The sequence below is a fragment of the Scyliorhinus canicula genome, chromosome 16, assembly GCF_902713615.1.
Source record: "Scyliorhinus canicula chromosome 16, sScyCan1.1, whole genome shotgun sequence".
NCBI classification, from domain to species: domain Eukaryota; kingdom Metazoa; phylum Chordata; class Chondrichthyes; order Carcharhiniformes; family Scyliorhinidae; genus Scyliorhinus; species Scyliorhinus canicula.
In genome coordinates this window covers 118,161,588-118,187,720 of record NC_052161.1, presented here as the reverse complement: position 1 = coordinate 118,187,720, position 26,133 = coordinate 118,161,588, and the positions used below count along the sequence as shown (strand labels likewise).

Here is a 26,133-nt window from a genome sequence, read left to right as displayed (position 1 = left end):
AGGCTGGTTAAAGTGGGATTGTTTTCCTTCGAGCTCAGGGGCTGAATTCTCTGCCGGAGGGATGCTCCATTTTCCCGGTAGCCCTGGGGTTTCCCGACGGCGTAGGGTTGCCCTACAATGGGAAACTCCATTGACCAGCTGGCATAACGGAGCATCCCACCGGCAGGGTGAAATGGAAATGTGGCGGGGCGGAGAATCCAGTCCGTGGAGACTGAGGAGGGACCGGAGTCAGGTTACAAAATTATGAGGGACATAGATAGGGTAGGTAGGATGAAATATTTCCCCTTAGTGGAGGAGTCAATAAGAAGACGCATAGATTTACGGTCCCTCTTTCTGTGCTGGAAGCCTCTATGCTCTAGACTGGCTGGCTCAGTCACACAGACTCTGGCATCGCCAGTCCGACTGGTTTACTGCTAACTTGCCCTGACGATGAATATCACATTGAAATAAATAACCAGTAGCAATGGCCACCTACCTGTCCTCTCATCCTCCTCCTCTGTCACTTCACTCGCACGGTCTACACGCCAGTTGGCGTTTCGGTGTCCCAGACTCCACTGCCTCTTGGTGACTCGGGGAGCAGTTGTCTGCAGCTCGTGATGGTTCTGGACAAAGGGAATCTGGACTTGCTCCGTTCGACTGCGCAGTTTAAAATCCGCACCCGTGTTCACACCATTAATAATCTCATCCCACCTATCAGCGAAATAAAACAGTAAACAAAACGGCTGAGACCCAATGATATAAAGCCTCAGCTTAAGGGAGATGATTTATACACTTTTTCCAGGAATCGGTTTAAAATGAGCACAATATAAAGGAGGAATTTTAAAATTTATCCCTCAGCTATTCATCTTCTCTCCGTCAAGAAGGCACTGACTATCCTCGGGAACCAGGTGGTGGTGTAGTGGTATTATCACTGGATTAATAATCCAGAGGCCAGGGTAATGTTCTGGGTTCGAATCCCACCATGGCAGATGGTGAAATTTATATTCAATAAAAATTCTGGAATTAAAAGCCTAATTTTGTGAACATAAAGACACATCTGGTTCACGGATGCCTTTGGTCGGGCCTACATGTGAGTCCAGACCCCCACAGCAACTGATTGGATGGGCAACAAGTGCCAGTGATGCTCACATTCAATGAATAAAACAAAACTATCCAAAGGCTCATTGCTATTCACCTGAAAGTCCAGACACATTGGGCAGGATTCTCTTCGAACCGGTGGGGTGGGCCACTGTGGCGCCGAGGAGTGGCGTGAACCACGCCAGCTTCGGGCCGCCCCGACGGTGCGGAATCCCCCCCCCCCCCACCCCCAGGACTCTGCAGGCCGCCCATGGAGCCAGGTCCCACCAGTAAGGACCTGTTGTGATTTACGCCGGCGGGACCCGCCAAAAAACAGGCGGCCAATCGGCCCATCGCGGGTCAGAGAATCGCCAGGGGGGGCCACTGCCAGCAGCCGCCGACGGGCGCACCACAATTCCCGCCCCCGTCGCCAGAGAATTCGGCAGCCAGCAGGGGCGGGATTCACCCCCCCAACCCCGGGCGACTCTCCGACCTGGCGGGGGAGTCAGAGAATTCCGCCCCAAATGTCAAACGTGATTTGACTCTGGGGGACTTCACGGCCAAACCCAAGCCAGCCTTCAACTAACGTGTACACACACCATGAAGGCCCCGCCTTCTCAACTTGCCCCTCACCCGAGGTGATCCTCAGGTTAAATCACCACCAGTCAGCTCTCCCCTTCAAAGCGGAAAGCAGCCTATAGTCGTCGGGACTATGGTGACTTTACTTTTGCCATACCCCAGTGAGAGTCACTGTCCATTGGATTTGCACCCCAGTGAGTCGGTGTTTATGGGACCTGTGACCCAGTGAGTCGGTGTCTATGGGACCTGTGACCCAGAGAGTCAGTGTTTATGGGACCTGTGACCCAGAGAGTCAGTGTCTATGGGACCTGTGACCCAGTGAGAGTCGGTGTCTATGGGACCTGTGACCCAGTGAGAGTCGGTGTCTATGGGACCTGTGACCCAGTGAGAGTCGGTGTCTATGGGACCTGTGACCCAGTGAGAGTCGGTGTCTATGGGACCTGTGACCCAGTGAGTCAGTGTCTATGGGACCTGTGACCCAGTGAGAGTCGGTGTCTATGGGACCTGTGACCCAGTGAGAGTCAGTGTCTATGGGACCTGTGACCCAGTGAGAGTCGGTGTCTATGGGACCTGTGACCCAGTGAGAGTCGGTGTCTATGGGACCTGTGACCCAGTGAGAGTCGGTGTCTATGGGACCTGTGACCCAGTGAGAGTTGGTGTCTATGGGACCTGTGACCCAGTGAGAGTCAGTGTCTATGGGACCTGTGACCCAGTGAGAGTCGGTGTCTATGGGACCTGTGACCCAGTGAGAGTCAGTGTCTATGGGACCTGTGACCCAGTGAGAGTCGGTGTCTATGGGTCCTGTGACCCAGTGAGAGTCAGTGTCTATGGGACCTGTGACCCCGTGATTGTCGGTGTCTATGGGACCTGTGACCCAGTGAGAGTCGGTGTCTATGGGACCTGTGACCCAGTGAGAGTCGGTGTCTGTGGGACCTGTGACCCAGTGAGAGTCAGTGTCTATGGGACCTGTGACCCAGTGAGAATCGGTGTCTATGGAACCTGTGACCCAGTGAGAGTCGGTGTTTATGGGACCTGTGACCCAGTGAGAGTCAGTGTCTATGGGACCTGTGACCCAGTGAGAATCGGTGTCTGTGGGACCTGTGACCCAGTGAGAGTCGGTGTCTGTGGGACCTGTGACCCAGTGAGAGTCGGTGTCTATGGGACCTGTGACCCAGTGAGTCAGTGTCTGTGGGACCTGTGACCCAGTGAGAGTCGGTGTCTATGGGACCTGTGCCCCAGTGAGAGTCAGTGTCTATGGGACCTGTGACCCAGTGAGAGTCAGTGTCTATGGGACCTGTGACCCAGTGAGAGTCAGTGTCTATGGGACCTGTGACCCAGTGAGAGTCGGTGTCTATGGGACCTGTGACCCAGTGAGAGTCAGTGTCTATGGGACCTATGACCCAGTGAGAGTCAGTGTCTATGGGACCTGTGACCCAGTGAGAGTCAGTGTCTATGGGACCTGTGACCCAGTGAGTCGGTGTCTATGGGACCTGTGACCCAGTGTCTGTGGGACCTGTGACCCAGTGAGTCGGTGTCTATGGGACCTGTGACCCAGTGAGAGTCAGTGTCTATGGGACCTGTGACCCAGTGAGAGTCGGTGTCTATGGGACCTGTGACCCAGTGAGTCGGTGTCTATGGGACGTGTGACCCAGTGAGAGTCGGTGTCTATGGGACCTGTGACCCAGTGAGAGTCGGTGTCTATGGGACGTGTGACCCAGTGAGAGTCAGTGTCTATGGGACCTGTGACCCAGTGAGAGTCAGTGTCTATGGGACCTGTGACCCAGGGAGAGTCGGTGTCTATGGGACCTGTGACCCAGTGAGAGTCGGTGTCTATGGGACCTGTGACCCAGTGAGAGTTGGTGTCTATGGGACCTGTGACCCAGTGAGTCGGTGTCTATGGGACCTGTGACCCAGTGAGAGTCAGTGTCTATGGGACCTGTGACCCAGTGAGAATCGGTGTCTATGGGACCTGTGACCCAGTGAGAATCGGTGTCTATGGAACCTGTGACCCAGTGAGAATCGGTGTCTATGGGACCTGTGACCCAGTGAGAGTCGGTGTCTATGGGACCTGTGACCCAGTGAGTCAGTGTCTATGGGACCTGTGACCCAGTGAGAGTCAGTGTCTATGGGACCTGTGACCCAGTGAGAGTCAGTGTCTATGGGACCTGTGACCCAGTGAGAGTCAGTGTCTATGGGACCTGTGACCCAGTGAGAATCGGTGTCTGTGGGACCTGTGACCCAGTGTCTATGGGACCTGTGACCCAGTGAGAGTCGGTGTCTATGGGACCTGTGACCCAGTGAGAATCGGTGTCTATGGGACCTGTGACCCAGTGAGAGTCGGTGTCTATGGGACCTGTGACCCAGTGAGAGTCGGTGTCTATGGGACCTGTGACCCAGTGAGAGTCGGTGTCTATGGGACCTGTGACCCAGTGAGAGTCGGTGTCTATGGGACCTGTGACCCAGTGAGTCGGTGTCTGTGGGATCTGTGACCCAGTGAGAGTCGGTGTCTATGGGACCTGTGACCCAGTGAGAGTTGGTGTCTATGGGACCTGTGACCCAGTGAGAGTCGGTGTCTATGGGACCTGTGACCCAGTGAGTCGGTGTCTGTGGGATCTGTGACCCAGTGAGAGTCGGTGTCTATGGGACCTGTGACCCAGTGAGAGTCGGTGTCTATGGGACCTGTGACCCAGTGAGAGTCGGTGTCTATGGGACCTGTGACCCAGTGAGAGTCGGTGTCTATGGGACCTGTGACCCAGTGAGAATCGGTGTCTATGGAACCTGTGACCCAGTGAGAGTTGGTGTCTGTGGGACCTGTGACCCAGTGAGTCGGTGTCTGTGGGACCTGTGACCCAGTGAGAGTTGGTGTCTATGGAACCTGTGACCCAGTGAGAGTTGGTGTCTATGGGACCTGTGACCCAGTGAGAGTCAGTGTCTGTGGGACCTGTGACCCAGTGAGAGTCGGTGTCTATGGAACCTGTGACCCAGTGAGAGTTGGTGTCTATGGGACCTGTGACCCAGTGAGAGTCAGTGTCTGTGGGACCTGTGACCCAGTGAGTCGGTGTCTGTGGGACCTGTGACCCAGTGAGAGTTGGTGTCTATGGGACCTGTGACCCAGTGAGAGTTGGTGTCTATGGGACCTGTGACCCAGTGAGAGTCAGTGTCTGTGGGACCTGTGACCCAGTGAGAGTCAGTGTCTGTGGGACCTGTGACCCAGTGAGAGTCAGTGTCTATGGGACCTGTGACCCAGTGAGAGTCGGTGTCTATGGGACCTGTGACCCAGTGAGAGTCGGTGTCTATGGGACCTGTGACCCAGTGAGAGTCGGTGTCTATGGGACCTGTGACCCAGTGAGAGTCAGTGTCTATGGGACCTGTGACCCAGTGAGAGTCGGTGTCTGTGGGACCTGTGACCCAGTGAGTCGGTGTCTATGGGACCTGTGACCCAGTGAGAGTCGGTGTCTATGGGACCTGTGACCCAGTGAGAGTCGGTGTCTGTGGGACCTGTGACCCAGTGAGTCGGTGTCTATGGGACCTGTGACCCAGTGAGAGTCAGTGTCTATGGGACCTGTGACCCAGTGAGAATCGGTGTCTATGGGACCTGTGACCCAGTGAGAATCGGTGTCTATGGAACCTGTGACCCAGTGAGAATCGGTGTCTATGGGACCTGTGACCCAGTGAGAGTCGGTGTCTATGGGACCTGTGACCCAGTGAGTCAGTGTCTATGGGACCTGTGACCCAGTGAGAGTCAGTGTCTATGGGACCTGTGACCCAGTGAGAGTCAGTGTCTATGGGACCTGTGACCCAGTGAGAGTCAGTGTCTATGGGACCTGTGACCCAGTGAGAATCGGTGTCTGTGGGACCTGTGACCCAGTGTCTATGGGACCTGTGACCCAGTGAGAGTCGGTGTCTATGGGACCTGTGACCCAGTGAGAATCGGTGTCTATGGGACCTGTGACCCAGTGAGAGTCGGTGTCTATGGGACCTGTGACCCAGTGAGAGTCGGTGTCTATGGGACCTGTGACCCAGTGAGAGTCGGTGTCTATGGGACCTGTGACCCAGTGAGAGTCGGTGTCTATGGGACCTGTGACCCAGAGAGAGTCGGTGTCTATGGGAGCTGTGACCCAGTGTCTATGGGACCTGTGACCCAGTGAGAATCGGTGTCTATGGAACCTGTGACCCAGTGAGAGTCGGTGTCTATGGGACCTGTGACCCAGTGAGAGTCAGTGTCTGTGGGACCTGTGACCCAGTGAGAGTCAGTGTCTATGGAACCTGTGACCCAGTGAGAGTCGGTGTCTATGGGACCTGTGACCCAGTGAGAGTCAGTGTCTATGGGACCTGTGACACAGTGAGAGTCAGTGTCTATGGGACCTGTGACCCAGTGAGAGTCAGTGTCTATGGGACCTGTGACCCAGTGAGAGTCAGTGTCTGTGGGACCTGTGACCCAGTGAGTCGGTGTCTATGGAACCTGTGACCCAGTGAGAGTCGGTGTCTATGGGACCTGTGACCCAGTGAGAATCGGTGTCTATGGAACCTGTGACCCAGTGAGAGTCGGTGTCTATGGGACCTGTGACCCAGTGAGAATCGGTGTCTATGGAACCTGTGACCCAGTGAGAGTCGGTGTCTATGGGACCTGTGACCCAGTGAGAGTCGGTGTCTATGGGACCTGTGACCCAGTGAGTCAGTGTCTATGGGACCTGTGACCCAGTGAGAGTCGGTGTCTGTGGGACCTGTGACCCAGTGAGAGTCAGTGTCTATGGGACCTGTGACCCAGTGAGAGTCGGTGTCTGTGGGACCTGTGACCCAGTGAGAGTTGGTGTCTGTGGGACCTGTGACCCAGTGAGAGTCAGTGTCTATGGGACCTGTGACCCAGTGAGTCGGTGTCTATGGGACCTGTGACCCAGTGAGAGTCAGTGTCTGTGGGACCTGTGACCCAGAGAGTCAGTGTCTATGGGTCCTGTGACCCAGTGAGAGTCGGTGTCTATGGGACCTGTGACCCAGTGAGAGTCAGTGTCTATGGGACCTGTGACCCAGTGAGAGTCAGTGTCTATGGGACCTGTGACCCAGTGAGAGTCAGTGTCTATGGGACCTGTGACCCAGTGAGAGTCAGTGTCTATGGGACCTGTGACCCAGTGAGAGTCAGTGTCTATGGGACCTGTGACCCAGTGAGAGTCAGTGTCTATGGGACCTGTGACCCAGTGAGAGTCGGTGTCTATGGGACCTGTGACCCAGTGAGTCGGTGTCTATGGGACCTGTGACCCAGTGAGTCGGTGTCTATGGGACCTGTGACCCAGTGAGTCGGTGTCTATGGGACCTGTGACCCAGTGAGTTGGTGTCTATGGGACCTGTGACCCAGTGAGAGTCGGTGTCTATGGGACCTGTGACCCAGTGAGAGTCAGTGTCTATGGGACCTGTGACCCAGTGAGAGTCGGTGTCTATGGGACCTGTGACCCAGTGAGTCGGTGTCTATGGGACCTGTGACCCAGTGAGAGTCAGTGTCTATGGGACCTGTGACCCAGTGGGGGTCATCACCAGTCAAACACGGAACTGATCATGGAGTCAGCATCTTCAGAAGAGCTTGGCAGAAATGGATACAAGTTGGCAATTGTTCAGCGCCTCTTCCCCGAGCCTACGGGACCCATCAAATCAGAAGATTTTATATTCTCACTAGAGTGGCCCGTTACTTCCTTGTGGACATACCTGTTTGCCTGCATCTGATGGCTGTTTTCGTGATTCTCTAACTTCTGCTCACTGATTGGAGGAGGCTCTTGTTTTCCATCAGGTGGCTCTCCCTCCAGCATTATGTGGTCTTGCTCAACAGTGACACCGTGTGTTTGATCCAGTCCTTCAGCCATCACTTTCGTATCCTGTGTGAACAGAAATAAACACGGAACTCTCGGAATAGATCTCAAGGGACTCTTTCTGCCCAATATCAGGGTGTAATGATGACTACCAAGTGCATTGCTCCAGATTACTGCACCTCACCCAAAGGGTAGACCTCACAAACGTTTCCCACCCCCTGCTACTTACGTCGGGATCTTTGGAAACATAGGAATGTTTTAAAAAGACGGATAAAATAAAAACACAGGGGCAGCACGTGGCGCAGTGGGTTAGCACAGCTGCCTCACGGCGCCGAGGTCCCTGGTTCGATCTCGGCTCTGGGTCACTGTCCGTGTGGAGTTTGCACATTCTCTCCATGTTTGCGTGGGTTTCACCCCCACAACCCAAAGATGTGTAGGGTAGGTGGACTGACCACGCTAAATTGCCCCTTAATTGGAAAAAATGAATTGGGCACTCTAAATTTATTAAAAAAATAAAACAAAATAAAAACACAGATGCTGGAAAATCCAAGGCTTGAATGCTTTTGACAGTCAGTCAGTGTTGGGAGGGAGAAAGCAGGCAAGTTAACGTTTGAGGTTTAAAGATTTGCATCTTGAACACTGACTTGTTGATTCCCTCCACAGATGCTGCCTGACCTGCCAGAATTTGGTTCAATGCGAGGACTGTCACACAGTGCTTACTAACATAAAGAATATGCGGAACACGTTAATAAGGGCTGAGGCAGTCACCAAGATCGGTGTTATTGTCTGCACAGTGCCATAAATAACTCATGGGATATTTTCCTGTCAAATTAACAATGTCGCATGACGCTGTTATAAAGTAAAGTTTGTGTCCTCTGGTTTGTTTGAAAATGAAATGAGGAACTTCCGGTGGCGGCAATGCGGAGCTAAGCCACACGTTCAGCAGCTCCCGCTTTTTTTGGACTTCCGGGCTCTTTTAAGAGTCCGCAACGGGGCTGTTTCGACTTTTCCCCCGGGGAGAAACACAGCCAGTGTGCCCAGCAGCCGGTCGATGAAGTGGACTCGCAGTGGAGTGATCCAGAAGTCGGTATTACCACAGAGAAAGGCGAGAGGCAGAAAAAGCAAGATGGCGGCGGGCGGGGAAGCAGCAGCAGCGGTGTGGCAGCTGTGGGCGCGGGAGCAGCAGGAGCTGCTTCAGCGCTCCTTCAAGGAGCTCAAAGCCGAGATTTTGGAGCCGGTTAAGGCCTCGCTGGACAAGCCGGTGGCGACTCAGACGGCTCAGGCCGGGGAGATTCGGGAGCTGCGGCACAAGGCTTCGGAGAATGAGGATGAGCTTTTGGGCCTGGCAGTGAAAGTGGAGTTGCACGAGGCACTGCACAAGAAATGGCAGGCGAGGATGGAGGAGATGGAGAACCGCTCCCGCCGGAAGAATCTACGGATTTTGGGCCTCTCGGAGGGGCTGGAAGGTTCGGATTTGGCGGCCTATGTGGTCCTAATGTTAAACTCGCTGATGGGTGCGGGGTCGTTTCGTGGTCCCCTGGAGCTGGAAGGCGCCCATCGAGTGCTGCAGCGGAAGCCGAGGCCGAACGAACCACCCAGGGTGGTGCTGGTCCGTTTTCGCCGCTTGGTTGACCGGGAGTGCGTGTTGAGGTGGGCGAAGAAGGAGAGGAGCAGCAGGTGGAAGAACACGGACGTTCGGATTTGTCAGGACTGGAGCGCGGAGGTGGCGAGGAGAAGAGCTGGCTTCAATCGTGCGACGGGAGTGCTCCACAGGAAGGTGCTGAAGTTTGGCCTTCTACAGCTGGCTCGCCTCTGGGTCACGTACAAGGACCGCCAGCTCTATTTTGACACTCCGGCGGAGGCCTGGGCTTTTGTCCAGGCTGAAAACTTGGATTCGGACTGAGGACTGGGGGGAAATGTACTTTGCTTGGAGGCTTTGCCCTCTGAGGTATCCTTTCGCCCATAGTGGCTGTGTTTGCTGATGGTTGTTTCCTGTTTGTTTTCGCCGTTTTTGCTATTTGAGTTATGGTTATTTGGTTTCTTTCGGGGTTTCTTTGGGGCTGTTGGTTATTTATTGTGGTGCTTTTTTTTTGTTTTTTCCACTGGTGGGTGGGGGAGTAGTTTGGGGTCCCGATGGGTCATGTGTCCGTCTTTTTCCCGCGTGTTGGGTCGAGGGGCGGGGCTCGGGTTGGAAGCGCGGGCTTTCTTCCCGCGCTGGAGGAAGTGGGGGCAGTGCCGGCGCTGGGAGGGTGGGATTGGCGACTGTGTTGCATGGGGGGGGGGTCGTGGTTATGGTGGGAGTAGCCGGGGTCAGCAGAAGTCAGCTGACTCACGGAAGCATAATGTTGGGGGTAACGCAGCTAGGGGGGGCCCTAGCTTGGGGAGGGGTGGAGGGGTTTGGGCGGGAGGAGGAGGGGGGGTTGCCGGGTTGTTGCTGCAGGGACTGTGAGGGAATGGATGGTGAAGGGGGGGGTTGGGAGGGGGGTTTGCCACTGTGGGGAGCGGGCTTGGGGGGTTCACTGGGCACGTGGTGGGTTAAGGAAGGGCTATGGCTGATCGGCGTAGAGGGAAGGGGACGGCCCCTCGGGTTCGGTTGGTCACATGGAACGTGAGGGGGCTGAATGGTCCAGTGAAGCGATCCCGGGTCTTGGCTCACTTGAGGGGGCTGGGAGCGGATGTGGCTATGCTCCAGGAGACGCACCTCAGGGTTACTGATCAGGTGAGGCTAAGAAAGAGTTGGGTGGGACAGGTGTTTCACTCGGGGCTTGATGCAAAGAACCGTGGGGTGGCAATTTTGGTGGGTAAGAGCATGCCGTTCATCGCGTCCAAAGTGGTGGCGGCTAGTGCAGGTCGATATGTGATGGTGAGTGGGAGACTTCAGGGGGAGCGGGTGGTCTTGGTTAATGTTTATGCCCCCAACTGGGATGATGCGGCTTCATTCTGCGTATGCTGGGCCTGATCCCGGACCTGGAGACAGGGGGATTGATTCTGGGTGGGGACTTTAACATGGTGCTGGATCCGGCTCTGGACCGCTCGAAGTCTAGGACGGGCAGGAGGCCGGCAGCGGCCTTGGTGCTGAGAGGGTTCATGGATCAGATGTGAGGGGTGGACCCTTGGAGGTTTTTGAAGCTGGGGGGTAGGGAGTTCTCCTTTTTCTCCCATGTTCATAAGGCGTACTCCCGGATTGACTTTTTCGTGCTTAGCAGGGCGCTGATCCCGAGAGTGGTGGGGGCGGAGTATTCGGCGATAGCCATCTCTGATCATGCTCCACATTTGGTGGACCTGGAGCTGGGGGAGGGGAAGGATCAACGCCCGCTGTGGAGGTTGGATGTGGGGCTTTTGGTAGAGGAGGAAGTGTGCGGGCGGATCCGTAGGGGCATAGAGGGGTATCTGGAAACCAATGACAACGGGGAGGTGCAGGTTTGGATGGTTTGGGAAGCGCTAAAGGCAGTTAGAGGGGAGCTGATATCTATTCGGGCGCACAGGAAGAGGGGAGAGAGGGTCGAGAGGGAGAGCTGGTGGAGGAGATGGTCAGGGTGGATAGGAGATATGCAGACACCCCGGAGGAGGGGCTTCTGAGGGAGCGGCGCAGTCTTCAAGCGGAGTTTGACATTTTAACCACCCGTAAGGCGGAGGCGCAGTGGAGGAGGGCACAGGGGGCGGTGTATGAGTACGGGGAGAAGGCAAGTCGGATGTTGGCCCACCAGCTCCGGAAGCGGGAGGCAGCTAGAGAAATTGGGGGAGCCACGGATGCAGGTGGGAACTTAGTGCGGGGTGGAAAGGACATCAATGGGGTGTTCAGATCCTTTTATGAGGGGCTGTACCGGGCGGTACCCCCCGGGGAAGCAGGCGGGATGGACCACTTTTTGGATAAGCTGGAGTTCCCAAGAGTAGGGGACGAGCGGGTGGAGGGTTTGGGGGCCCCAATTGAGTTGGAGGAGCTGGTGGAGGCGCTGGGAAGCATGCAGACAGGGAAAGCGCCGGGGCCTGACGGGTTCCCGGTGGAATTTTATAAGACATTTTCAGATTTGCTGGGCCCGCTGCTGGTGAGGACCCTCAATGAGGCCAGGGTGGGGGGGGCTCTGCCCCCGACAATGTCCAGGGCAATTATCTCTTTGCTACTGAAGTGGGACAAGGACCCCATTCAGTGTGGGTCTTATAGGCCGATCTCGCTCCTTAACGTAGATGTCAAGTTGTTGGCAAAGGTGCTGTCCAGGAGGGTGGAGGATGTGGTCCCGGCGGTGATTCATGAGGACCAAACGGGTTTGTAAAGGGGAGACAATTGAATGCCAACGTGCGGAGGCTCCTGAATGTTATGATGATGGCGCCGGTGGCTGGGGAGTCAGAAATAGTGGCGTCCATGGATGCAGAGAAAGCTTTTGATAGGGTGGAGTGGAGTTACCTGTGGGAGGTGTTGCGGAGGTTTGGGTTTTGTGAGGGGTTCATTAGCTGGGTGAGGTTGCTGTACAGCTCCCCGGTGGCGAGTGTGGTGACGAATGGGAGGAGGTCAGAGGACTTTCGGCTTTTGAGAGGGACGAGGCAGGGGTGCCCCTTGTCGCCCCTGCTCTTCGCGTTAGCAATTGAGCCCCTGGCCATGGCACTGAGGGACTCGAAGAGTTGGAGGGAGATTGTGCGCGGGGGGGGGAACCGGTTGTCGCTGTATGCAGATGATCTGCTGCTGTATTTCGCGGACCCGGCTGAGGGGATGCCAGAGGTGCTGAGGATACTTGAGGAGTTGGGGACTTTTCGGGATATAAGCTCAATGTGGAGAAAAGCGAGCTGTTTGTCCTGCACCCGGGGGGGTCAGGAGAGGGAGATAGGGGAACTCCCGTTGAGGGCTGAGGGGAGCTTTAGGTATCTTGGGGTCCACGTGGCTAGGATCTGGGGGGCTATGCATAGGCTTAACATTTCGAGGCTGGTGGGGCAGATGGAGGAGGAGTTCAGGAGGTGGGATGCGCTGCCGCTCTCGTTGGCGGGCAGGGTCCAGTCGGTTAAAATGACGGTGCTCCCGAGGTTTTTGTTTCTTTTCCAGTGCCTCCCCATATTGATCCCGAAGGCTTTTTTCAGGAGGGTGAATAAGTCGATTCTGGGGTTTGTGTGGGCGCGGAACGCCCCAAGAGTAAGGAGGGTATTTTTGGAGCGAAGAAGGGAGGTAGGGGGCCTGGCGCTGCCCAACCTGTGTGGATATTATTGGGCGGCGAACGTGGCGATGATTCGCAGGTGGGTGACGGAAGGGGAGGGTGACGCATGGAAGAGACTGGAGGTAGCGTCCTGTGCGGGTACGAGTCTGGAGGCTTTGGTGACGGCCCCACTTCCACTCCCCCCGACAAAGTACTCCACGAGTCCGGTGGTGGTTGCGTCTCTCAAAATCTGGGGACAGTGGAGGCGGCATAGGGGGGAAGTGAAGGCCTCAGTTTGGGCCCCGATACGGGGCAATCACCGTTTTGCACCAGGGAGAACGGGTGGGGGATTTGGGAGTTGGCACAGGGCAGGCATCAGACAGTTTGGGGACCTCTTCTTGGATGGGAAGTTCGCGACTCTGGAGGAGCTGGTGGGGAAGTGGAACCTCCCCCCTGGGAACGCTTTTAGGTATATGCAGGTCAGGGACTTTGTTAAGAGGCAGGTGGAGGAGTTTCCGCGGCTGCCGCCAAGGGGGGTGCAGGACAGGGTGCTTTCGGGGACGTGGGTCGGGGAAGGGAAGATCTCGGCTATTTACCAACTGATGCAGGAGGAGGAGGAGGCCTCAGTAGATGAGCTCAAAGCGAAATGGGAGGAAGAGCTGGGGGAAGAGATTGAGGATGGGATGTGGTCGGATGCCCTGGAGAGGGTGAATTCTTCCTCCTCTTGTGCACGGCTCAGCCTAATTCAGCTGAAGGTGCTGCACAGGGCTCACATGGCGGGGGAAAGGATGAGCCGGTTTTTCGGAGGGGAAGACAGGTGTGGGAGGTGTTCGGGTGGCCCGGCAAACCACACCCACATGTTTTGGGCATGTCCGGCTCTGGAGGGGTTTTGGAAGGGGGTGGAGGGGATTTTGTCGGAAGTGGTTGGGTCTAGGGTCAGGCCGGGCTGGGGGCTCGCGATCTTTGGGGTAGCTTCAGAGCCGGGAGTGCAGGAGGCGAGAGAGGCCGGCATTCTGGCCTTTGCGTCTCTAGTAGCCCGGCGCAGGATTCTGTTACTGTGGAGGGACACGTGGCCCCCGAGTTCGGAGACCTGGGTCAACGACATGGCTGGGTTCATCAAGTTGGAAAGGATGAAATTTGCCCTGAGGGGGTCGGTACAGGGGTTCTTTCGGCGGTGGCAGCCCTTTCTCGATTTCCTGGCGAAGGGATAGAGACTGGTCGGTCTCTGCAGCAACCGGGGGGGGAGGGGGGTGGGTTTGGTGATGGTTAGGGGGTTTGTTTTTGCGACGGTGGGTTTGTTATGTTATTTTCTTCTTTCTTGTATTGCTATTTGTTATTATTTATTGGGGGGGGGGGAGAAAGAGTTCTTTTCTTGTTTTGTTTTGGTGTGGAAACACGCCTTGTTTGTTTTACATTGCGGGGAGAAAATTTGTTATTGTTATTAAAAAACTTGAATAAAAATTATTTTAAAAAAAAGAAAATGAAATGAACTGAAAATCACTTATTGTCAGAAGTAGGCTTCAAATGGAGTTACTGTGAAAAGCCCCTAGTCGCCACATTCCGGCGCCTGTTCGTGAAGGCTGGTAGATCAGATCGGCGGCAATCTTACCGAATGGTGGAGCAGGTTCAAGGGGCTGAATGGCCTACTCCGGTTTGTGATCCTAATGGGATCCAAAACATACCAGTATTCCCAGCTGGAAGTTCACTTTGTACAGGAGCAATCCCCCCAGAAATGAAATGAAATGAAAATCGCTTATTGTCACGAGTTGGCTTCAATGAAGTTACTGTGAAAAGCCCCTAGTCGCCACATTCCGGCGCCTGTCTGGGGAGGCTGGTACGGGAATCGAACCGTGCTGCTGGCCTGCTTGGTCTGCTTTAAAAGCCAGCGATTTAGCCCAGTGAGCTAAACCAGCAACTGCTCCTTCCTTTTCCACACCTTTGATTGAAGATGTCTTAAAGAAAGAAATGCGAGGAGGACAAGGCCAATGAGCTTTTTGCTGAACGCACTGAGTGTATTCGAGAGCATTGCATGGCGAGTGTGGTCAGTGAGCACCACCTGGCGGCCAGTTAGCAGGATCAAACCACAGGGGCAGTCCCAGTCCCGACCGAGAGTCAGAGCTCTGAATTTCCTTTTCATACATTTACTTTCATTTTAGGCCAGATTTAAGAGCAGGAAATTAAAACAGAAAATATTGGGAATGCTCGTCAAGCCAAAACCACACCTGTGCAGAGAGAGACAGAATTTCTCCTCAGCCTCCAATGGAATTCGATTAAAGTTTGGGGAACTGCACCTCTAATTCACAACCTTTTGGGACTCAAATTCAACAAGTTTAGGCCTTAACTTTAGCCAGTTACTGGGTTGCAGGTACTGGTCATGCTTTTGTTGTCATTCACACTTCCTCCGGACTCGTCCTTTGCTTCATTACTTGTCCCATTCCCATCTCACTTTTGTCTCTGGCATCCATTGTATTTTGCTCTTTAAATAAAAAGGGACACAGACACAAAGACCCACATCACCCCCTAATCCCACCATGACCCCTCAGAATCTGTTGTTACAAAAGAGCTGCTCCCCACCCCAGAGATGCCTCTGTGCAAAGCTCCGTCACAATAGGGTGGACCCAAAAAACAGCATCAAATCCACGTGAGGTGTGAGGTCTCACCTGCCTATCAGGTTGGAAGCTGTTCACCGTCCTGGTAAATCGCAGCACGCGGTTGGCACCCTCGTCCTGCGGGCGTGGCCGATTGTTCAAATCCCAGACTGGCGCATTCCTGAGCGGGGGACGTCCCTGCACTGGCTCTCCAGCCTGGCCCTTCCCTCCCGCCTCTCCGTTTCTCTGAAGAGACTCAGCTCGCTCTTCCTCGCTCATCACCGCGTCCTGGAGCGGCCGCTCCTTCAAAAGGAAAGAGAAGCCCATTACTGCACTCGGTCTCCGGGCACCAAAACCTCAGCTCCGCAGAAATCCAAGAGGTTTTGCAGCAAAGTGGGAACAAATGAGAAGGAGTTTCATCCAAGGGAACGCCAGGCAGGGAATGTCCTCATCCTCTTGGTGCCTGTAAAGAGGTTGGCTGAGGGAATATACCTGGCCTCGGTTTCACTGCCTGGACACAGGCCTGTGACCCTACTTGACCCTCAGCTTTACACTGCCTCAGATACATGTCCCCAGGGACACTGCGAATCCATGCCAGGATATTCATTACAGCAAATACCGAGCTGGACACACCTCCGGGAAAATGGGAATTTAGTTGAAAACAAAACGGCAATTCCCTCAAATTGTTCCCGTTAACAATTTTCCTGACATTACCCAAAATACTTCGAACAACGCAACTCCCATTTTTCTAAGCTGAGGATTTGAAACGGGATCTCCAGGTTGACAATAACAGGGCCCCTCATAACTTCAAACTCCATTTAATATTTATGCCACTCAGCAACAAATCAGCAAATCTGAAGTGAAATATCAGGAGAAGTTTTGTCTTAAATTAGCTGTACCTTCTGTTCTGTGGCTTGCGACCGGTTGTTGTCAGGACCCCAGGGATGTTCCTGCCGTGCCTGATTCTGTTCCTGCAGGACGGCCGGATTCAGTCCAGAGTGTTTGAAACTTGGCATCGCGCGAAGAGCTTCCTTCAGCTGTCTGAACTCTTCCACCTGGGCCTGTCGAAAGAGTCACAAATAAACACAGAACAGTCGGTATCTGAGGAGGATTGCGCAACAAGGGGATTATTCTCGTGAAGGCACAAAGCAAGGTCAAGACCAGTCTTCACTATTAGAATAAATAAAGACCACAATATGGAAATATGCTGAGTGAATAGGATATCCATCCTATCCCTCAATCTAGGCCAGATGTCCAAGTCAGCACAGCCCAAACAAAACTAGCCACACAAAGGGACACTGGCAATGTTTTCATATCCACAGAATGGTAGGGTACTGTAACCCTGTGCTGCACAATGACGGCAACCCTGCATCGCAACTTCAGACCTACAACACTACCGTAATCGCAACCCCACAACATAACCTCGCATTATAACCGCAACCCCACAACATAACCTCGCATTATAACCGCAACCCCACAACATAACCTCGCATTATAACCGCAACCCCACAACATAACCTCGCACCATAACCGCAACCCACAACATAACCTCGCACTATAACCGCAACCCCACAACATAACCTCGCACTATAACCGCAACCCCACAACATAACCTCGCATTATAACCGCAACCCCACAACCCAACCTCTCACCATAATCGCAACCCCACAACATAACCTCGCACCATAACCGCAACCCCACATCGCAACCTCACACCATAACCGCAACCCCACAACATAACCTCGCACTATAACCGCAACCCCACAACATAACCTCGCACTATAACCGCAACCCCACACCATAACCTCGCATTATAACCGCAACCCCACGACATAACCTCACACCATAACCGCAACCCCACATCGCAACCTCACACCATAACCGCAACCCCACAACATAACCTCTCACCATAACCGCAACCCCACAACATAACCTCGCATTATAACCGCAACCCCACATCATAACCTCACACCATAACCGCAATCCCACAACGCAACCTCGCACCATAACCGCAACCCCACATCGCACCATAACCGCAACCCCACAACGCAACCTCGCACCATAACCGCAACCCCACAACGCAACCTCGCACCATAACCGCAACCCAACCTCGCACCATAACCGCAACCCCACATCGCAACCTCACACCATAACCGCAACCCCACATCGCAACCTCACACCATAACCGCAACCCAACCTTGCAACCTCTCACCATAACCGCAACCCCACAACGCAACCTCGCACCATAACCGCAACCCAACCTTGCAACCTCTCACCATAACCGCAACCCCACATCGCAACCTCGCACCATAACCGCAACCCAACCTTGCAACCTCTCACCATAACCGCAATCCAACCTTGCAACCTCACACCATAACCGCAACCCAACCTCGCACCATAACCGCAACCCCACATCGCAACCTCACACCATAACCACAACCCAACCTTGCACCATAACCGCAACCCCACATCGCAACCTCACACCATAACCACAACCCCACATCGCAACCTCGCACCATAACCGCAACCCCGCATCGCAACCTCACACCATAACCGCAACCCCACATCGCAACCTCACACCATAACCGCAACCCAACCTCGCACCATAACCGCAACCCCACATCGCAACCTCACACCATAACCGCAACCCAACCTCGCACCATAACCCCAACCCAACCTCACACCATAACCGCAACCCAACCTCGCACCATAATCGCAACCTCACACCATAACCGCAACCCAACCTCGCACCATAACCGCAACCCCACACCATAACCGCAACCCAACCTCGCACCATAACCGCGACCCCACAACCCAACCTCACACCGTAACCGCAACCTCACACCATAACCGCAACCCAACCTCGCACCATAACCGCAACCCCACAACCCAACCTCACACCATAACCGCAACCCAACCTCGCACCATAACCGCAACCCCACATCGCAACCTCACACCATAACCGCAACCCAACCTCTCGCCATAACCGCAACCCCACAACCCAACCTCTCACCATAACCGCAACCCCACGTCGCAACCTCGCACCATAACCGCAACCCAGCATTGCAACCTCTCACCATAACCCAACCTCGCACCATAACCGCAACCCAACCTTGCACCATAACCGCAACCCAACCTTGCAACCTCACACCATAACCGCAACCCAACCTTGCACCATAACCGCAACCTCACAACGCAACCTCTAACCATAACCGCAAACCCACATCGCAACCTCACACCATAACCGCAACCCAACCTTGCACCATAACCGCAACCCCACATCGCAACCTCACACCATAACCGCAACCCCACATCGCAACCTCTCACCATAACCGCAACCTCTCACCATAACCGCAACCCAACCTCAACCATAACCGCAACCCCACATTGCAACCTATCACCATAACCGCAACCCAACCTCGCACCATAACCGCAACCCCACAACCCAACCTCTCACCAGAACCGCAACCCAACCTCGCACCATAACCGCAACCCCACATCGCAACCTCACACCATAGCCGCAAGCCAACCTTGCAACCTCACACCATAACCGCAACCCCACATCGCAACCTCACACCATAACCGCAACCTCACACCATAGCCGCAAGCCAACCTTGCAACCTCTCACCATAACCGCAACCCCACATCGCAACCTCACACCATAACCGCAACCCCACATCGCAACCTCACACCATAACCGCAACCCCACATCGCAACCTCTCACCATAACCACAACCCAACCTCGCACCATAACCGCAACCCCACAACCCAACCTCTCACCATAACCACAACCCCACATCGCAACCTCGCACCATAACCGCAACCCCACATCGCAACCTCGCACCATAACCACAACCCAACCTCGCACCATAACCGCAACATCACACCATAACCGCAACCCTACATCGCAACCTCACACCATAACCGCAACCCCACAACCCAACCTCGCACCATAACCGCAACCCAACCTTGCACCATAACCGCAACCCAACCTTGCAACCTCACACCATAACCGCAACCCAACCTTGCACCATAACCGCAACATCACACCATAACCGCAACCCTACATCGCAACCTCACACCATAACTGCAACCCCACAACCCAACCTCTCACCATAACCGCAACCCCACAACGCAACCTCACACCATAACCGCAAGCCAACCTTGCAACCTCTCACCATAACGCAACCCCACATCGCAACCTCTCACCATAACGCAACCCCACATCGCAACCTCACACCATAACCGCAACCCCACATCGCAACCTCACACCATAGCCGCAAGCCAACCTTGCAACCTCACACCATAACCGCAACCCCACAACCCAACCTCTCACCATAACCGCAACCCCACATCGCAACCTCACACCATAACCGCAACCCAACCTCGCACCATAACCACAACCCCACATCGCAACCTCACACCATAGCCGCAAGCCAACCTTGCAACTTCTCACCATAACCGCAACCCCACAACCCAACCTCTCACCATAACCGCAACCCAACCTTGCACCATAACCGCAACCCAACCTTGCAACCTCACACCATAACCGCAGCCCAACCTTGCACCATAACCGCAACCCCACAACCCAACCTCTCACCATAACCGCAACCCCACAACGCAACCTTACTCCATAACCGCAAGCCAACCTTGCAACCTCTCACCATAACCGCAACCCCACAACGCAACCTCACACCATAACCGCAACCTAACCTCACACCATAACCGCAACCCCACATCGCAACCTCACACCATAACCGCAACCCAACCTCGCACCATAACCGCAACCCCACATTGCAACCTCTCACCATAACTGCAACCCAACCTCGCACCATAACCACAACCCCACATCGCAACCTCTCACCATAACCGCAACCCACATCGCAACCTCACACCATAACCGCAACCCCACATCGCAACCTCGCACCATAACCACAACCCAACCTCGCACCATAACCGCAACCCCACAACCCAACCTCTCACCACAACCGCAACCCCACATCGCAACCTCACACCATAACCGCAACCCCACATCGCAACCTCTCACCATAACCGCAACCCAACCTCGCACCATAACCGCAACATCACACCATAACCGCAACCCCACATCGCAACCTCACACCATAGCCGCAAGCCAACCTTGCAACCTCACACCATAAGCGCAACCCCACAACCCAACCTCGCACCATAACCGCAACCCAACCTTGCACCATAACCGCAACCCAACCTTGCAACCTCACACCATAACCGCAACCCAACCTTGCACCATAACTGCAACCCCACAACCCAACCTCTCACCATAACCGCAACCCCACATCGCAACCTCACACCATAACCGCAACCCCACATCGCAACCTCACACCATAACCGCAACCCAACCTCTCACCATAACTGCAACCCCACAACCCAACCTCACACCATAACCGCAACCCCACATCGCAACCTCGCACCATAACCGCAACCCAACCTCGTACCATAACCGCAACATCACACCATAACCGCAACCCCACATCGCAACCTCACACCATAACTGCAACCCAACCTCTCACCATAACTGCAACCCCACAACCCAACCTCTCACCATAACCGCAACCCCACATCGCAACCTCACACCATAACCGCAACCCAACCTCTCACCATAACGCAACCCCACATCGCAACCTCTCACCATAACGCAACCCCACATCGCAACCTCACACCATAGCCGCAAGCCAACCTTGCAACCTCACACCATAACCGCAACCCCACAACCCAACCTCAGACCACAACCGCAACCCCACATCGCAACCTCACACCATAGCCGCAAGCCAACCTTGCAACCTCTCACCATAACCGCAACCCCACAACCCAACCTCTCACCATAACCGCAACCCAACCTTGCAACCTCTCACCATAACCGCAACCCAACCTTGCACCATAACCGCAACCCAACCTTGCAACATCTCACCATAACCGCAACCCAACCTTGCACCATAACCGCAACCCCACAACCCAACCTCTCACCATAACCGCAACCCCACAACGCAACCTCACATCATAACCGCAAGCCAACCTTGCAACCTCACACCATAACCGCAACCTAACCTCACACCATAACCGCAACCCCACATCGCAACCTCACACCATAACCGCAACCCAACCTTGCACCATAACCGCAACCCCACATCGCAACCTCACACCATAACCGCAACCCCACATCGCAACCTCACACCATAACCGCAACCCAACCTTGCACCATAACCGCAACCCCACAACCCAACCTCTCACCATAACCGCAACCTCACACCATAACCGCAACCCAACCTTGCAACCTCACACCATAACCGCAACCCAACCTTGCACCATAACCGCAACCCCACAACCCAACCTCTCACCATAACCGCAACCCCACAACGCAACCTCACACCATAACCGCAACCCAACCTTGCAACCTCTCACCATAACCGCAACCCAACCTTGCACCATAACCGCAACCCAACCTTGCAACCTCACACCATAACCGCAACCCAACCTTGCACCATAACCGCAACCCCACAACCCAACCTCACACCATAACCGCAACCCCACAATTTACTGGCCGTCATCAGTTGCCCTGAGATTTGGAGATGGGTCTTCCAAACTCTGCAGCTTCCCTTTGGTAGCAGTTTGGGGCTGGAGTCATATGTAGGGCGGACCAGGTATCAACAGCAGCTTTCCTTCCTTAAAAAAGGACACCTGTGGATCACTTGGGATTTGACACAAATCCATTAGGATCGTAACAGCTCGAGAAAGCAGAGGTTTAAAAAAAATTAATTTACAGGATGTGGGCATTGCTGGTTAGGCCAGCATTTATTGCCCACTCCTAATTGCCCTTCAGAAGGTGGTGGTGAGTTGCCTTCTTGAACCGCTGCAGTCCTTCAAGTGTAGGTACACCCACTGTGCTGTTAAGGAGGGGGTTGCAGGATTTTGCCCCAGTGACAGTGAAGGAACGGCGATATATTACCAAGTCAGGTTGCTGAGTGACTTGGAGGGGAACCTCCAGCTGGTGGGGTTCCCAGGTATCTGCTGTTTTTGTCCTTCTAGATGGTAGTGGCCGTGGGTTTGGAAGGTGCTGATTGAGAAATTTTGGTGAGTTACTGCAGTGCATCTTGTAGATGGTGCACACGGCTGCTTCTGTTTGTCGGTGGAGGGTTTGAATGTTTGTGGAAGGGGGAGCAATCAAGCGGGCTGCTTTGTCCTGGATGGGGTCGAGGTGACTGAATTCTTGGAGGAAATGGCCCGGTGGGTTAATGTTTGAGGGTGAGAGTTTGAAAGAGCACTGGGCAAGTTGCCACGCAGGATGCCATTGAAGATATGGAATCTGACTCTGGGGCTAATATTATTCTGCATTACCGGGAATTTCACACGGCTCAATAATGAGATTGCTACTGATCTTCATCCTCACAAACAATTCCAATGAGGACATTAAAGGAGACAAACTTTTGCACAAGAATTAGTAATTGTGATTAATCGGGCAGGGGTTCATGCAGCAAGAGCATTTCCAGGTAGGGTAGGGTGACGCTGGATGCATTGAACATGCATACAAATTAGGGGCAGGAGTAGGCCACTCGGCCCCTCGAGCCCGGACCTGCCATTCAATAGGATCATGGCTGATCTGATTTAAACCTCAACTTCACATTCATGCCTCACCCCCCCCCGCCGCCCCTTTGATCTATTAAGAGTCTTATCTACCTCTGCCGTGAAAGATGTTCAAAGACTGAATCAACCGCTTTCAGAGGAAGAGAATTCCGAAGTGTCTGACAGGGTGGCCGGGAAATTTTTCACATCTACTCCTCATTTGCCAGATTTCTGGTGAATCAATGTCGGAGCTGGGGCAGCAGATCTGAGGATCATCCCAGGCCGCAAGGTCAGATAGTAAGCACCCAGGAGCAGAAATACAGTGAAAAAGTGAAACGACGGCTCAAGTATTCTGGGCTGCCCATCGCTGACTCCGAACCTAACAGCAATGACACAAAGCTGTGCGATTGCGCAAATGGGTCTTGAAAACGAGCTCGTCAGAAGGGGCACCTCAGAGTTGGGGAAAGGGGCTTCTAAAGGAGGAACTAACGCCACGCGATTCATGGCCCCCGTTACCTGCGCCTCAGTGAGCTGTTGGTGTATATCCTGATGAGCCCTCCGCAGTTGCTTGCTCTCATGTTTCAGCTTATTGATGGTGTCTGGAAGGAGAGGAAATCCAAATATTGTCAATTTAACTTCCGGCAGCAAGAAACTAAAGACAATCAAGGGGAGCGAGAACGGCCTGAGTGCCCGTTGACAGAAATTACAAGGGGTGGGGTGATGGAATGTGTTTGAGAGAGAGAGAGAGAGTGTAAAGGGTGGCACAGTGGCATAGTGGCTAGCACTGATCCCTCCGGTGTGGAGGACCTGTGTTCGATCCCGGCTCTGGATCACTGTCCGTGTGGAGTTTGCACATTCTCCCCATGTCTGCGTGGGCTTCACCCCCACAACCCAAAGATCTGCAGGGTAGGTGGATTGGCCACGCTAAATTGTCCCTTAATTGGGAAAAAAAATAATTGGGTACTCTTAGCTTTATTTAAAAAAGAGCGTAAAAGGCAAAAAAAGAGAGTGGGTGAAAATAAAAGAAGAGAAAAAGGCCAAGTAAGCAGAGAGAAAGAATGAAGGGGAGCGAGGGAAAAAGAAGAGTAGGAGAAAATAAAAGAGAAAATGTGCCAAGAAAGCAAAGAGAGAAAGATAGAGAGAGAGAGAGAGACGGTGAGAGAGAGAGGGCGAAAAAGAGTGAGACACAGAAAGAAAGAGAGACAGAAAAAGAGACAGAAAAAAAGAGAAAGTGAAAGAAAGAGAGAAAGGAAGAGAAAGGGAAAGAAAAGAAAGAGAGAAAGAGAAAGAAAGAGATGGAAAGAGAAAGAAAGAGATGGAAAAAGAAAGGGAGAGAGACAGAATAAGAGACAGAGAAAATGCACGAGAAAGGGAAAGGGAGAGAAAAAGAGAAAGAGAGAGAGAGAAAAGAGTAAAAGAGGGAGAAAAGGCAACAAGAAATAAAGACAGAAAGAGAGTGGAAGAGGGAGAAAAGAGGGAGAGAGAAAGTGGGAGAAAGAGGGAGAGAAAAAGAGCAAAAGTAAGAGAGAAGGTGAGAACAAATTAGATTTTACACCCCTTCACAAACAAGCTGAACAAAAATGAGGCAGCTGACAAAAGCTATCCTCAGGACTGACTCGATAGAATCGCTCCTTTCTTGCACTGTGCAAATCGTTCAGTTTGTGCACAGGAAGCAAGTCATCTCCATCAAGTCCCATCCAGCAGGGCCACTCCTCAGAGCTACCGGGTGCCTTCTTAACTTCTTCCAAAATCAAAATTAAAAACCCACACAGAGCCTTCATGGATAATTTATCCGCCTGTCGGAGCTTTTCTCTGCCTCCTAACTATCCACGGTAGATTCTTTCCATGGCTCTACCAGACATTGCAGTAACATTGTCTTCACGTCGTGCCAAGTATCATGGAGGGCTCATGGTCAGTTCCCACAATTTCCAATAGCCCACACAACCGTGCTAAGCAGGAAATGGCCACAATCTGATTAAAGTCTTCGAAAGGAGGCTTGGAATTTCTGAGAGAGAGAAAGAGAGAGTGAGAGAGAAAGAGAGAGTGAGAGAGAGAGAGAGAGAGAGAGAGAGAGAGAGAGAGAGATATTGAGTGCCCAGTCCTGAGACTAAGGAAAATGGTGAGGAATCAGATGCTTTCCACATGCCTTGCAGGGTGCCTAATTCCAGGTCCTTTTGCTGATGAAGTTGCAGGAAGTGTTGATTGTGGGTCTCTGCTGCCTTCCTGTTCTCTAAGCGCAGGTTGTTGTGCTGAAACTGCAGGTCCATTAGCTGCTTCTTTATTTCATCATGCTGATTCTGTAAAAGCAACAGTCAAGGCCAGGACAAACATTTCACCCTTCACAGCCCGGAACACAAAACCAGCATCTCACCCAGTAACCCCCCCCCAATCACACACAGTAACTTTACCACAGCGTAGAATGCCAACAGTGCAAGAGGAGCCATTCAGCCCATCGAGTCTGCATCAACCCTCTGAAAGAGCACCCTATCTCGGTTCACTCCCCCGTCTAACCTGCACATCTTTGGACTCAAAGGGGCAATTTTATCATGGCCAATCCACCTAACCTGTCCATCTTTGGACTGTGGGAGGAAACCGGAGCACCCGGAGGAAACCCACGCAGACACGGGGAGATTGTGAAAATTCCACGCAGTCACCCACGGCTGGAATTAAACCCGGGTCCCTGGCGCTGTGAGGCAGCAATGCGGGTCCCTGGCGCTGTGAGGCAGCAATGCGGGTCCCTGGCGCTGTGAGGCAGCAATGCGGGTCCCTGGCGCTGTGAGGCAGCAATGCGGGTCCCTGGCGCTGTGAGGCAGCAATGCGGGTCCCTGGCGCTGTGAGGCAGCAATGCGGGTCCCTGGGGCTGTGAGGCAGCAATGCGGGTCCCTGGCGCTGTGAGGCAGCAATGCGGGTCCCTGGCGCTCTGAGGCAGCAATGCGGGTCCCTGGCGCTGTGAGGCAGCAATGCGGGTCCCTGGCGCTGTGAGGCAGCAATGCGGGTCCCTGGCGCTGTGAGGCAGCAATGCGGGTCCCTGGCGCTGTGAGGCAGCAATGCGGGTCCCTGGCGCTCTGAGGCAGCAATGCCTCTCTGGTCGTGCGCCATGTTGCGTTGGGGCTGGCGCTTTGAAGAAAGCCACTGCGCACGCACGGATCCCTCGGCGCCCAGTTCACGCCGGGATCAGCAGCTGGAGCACCGCGAACCGCTCCACTGCCGTGTTGGCCCCCTGTAGGGGCCAGAATTAGTCGTCGGGTCGGCCCGTTCGCACCGTCGTAAAACACAACGGCATTTACTACTGCGCGGACACTCTGCCGCGGGATTAGAGAATCCCACCCAATAAACAGCTAATAATCCTGAGCAATATCTCGGTGACCCTTGCTGGGCACTGGGTACTTCTGGGGGTTT

The 26,133-nt window shown here is 53.8% G+C and overlaps 1 protein-coding gene across 3 annotated transcripts in view; it reads right to left on the bottom strand.

The window, feature by feature from the left end:
• The window catches only part of LOC119979603 (Golgi integral membrane protein 4-like), a 75,275-nt gene that overhangs the window by 15,528 nt on the left and 33,614 nt on the right, over positions 1–26,133 (bottom strand). For 2 of the 3 annotated variants that reach the window (XM_038822074.1, XM_038822072.1), the window contains exons 5-10: positions 24,881–25,031; positions 23,251–23,333; positions 16,038–16,199; positions 15,211–15,441; positions 7,330–7,496; positions 476–690 (exon numbers count right to left, since the gene is read on the bottom strand). In XM_038822074.1, coding sequence (XP_038678002.1) covers positions 476–690; positions 7,330–7,496; positions 15,211–15,441; positions 16,038–16,199; positions 23,251–23,333; positions 24,881–25,031 — 1,009 coding nt within the window. The remainder of the gene's footprint in view (positions 1–475; positions 691–7,329; positions 7,497–15,210; positions 15,442–16,037; positions 16,200–23,250; positions 23,334–24,880; positions 25,032–26,133) is intronic. The other variant, XM_038822073.1, reaches the window with a different exon arrangement.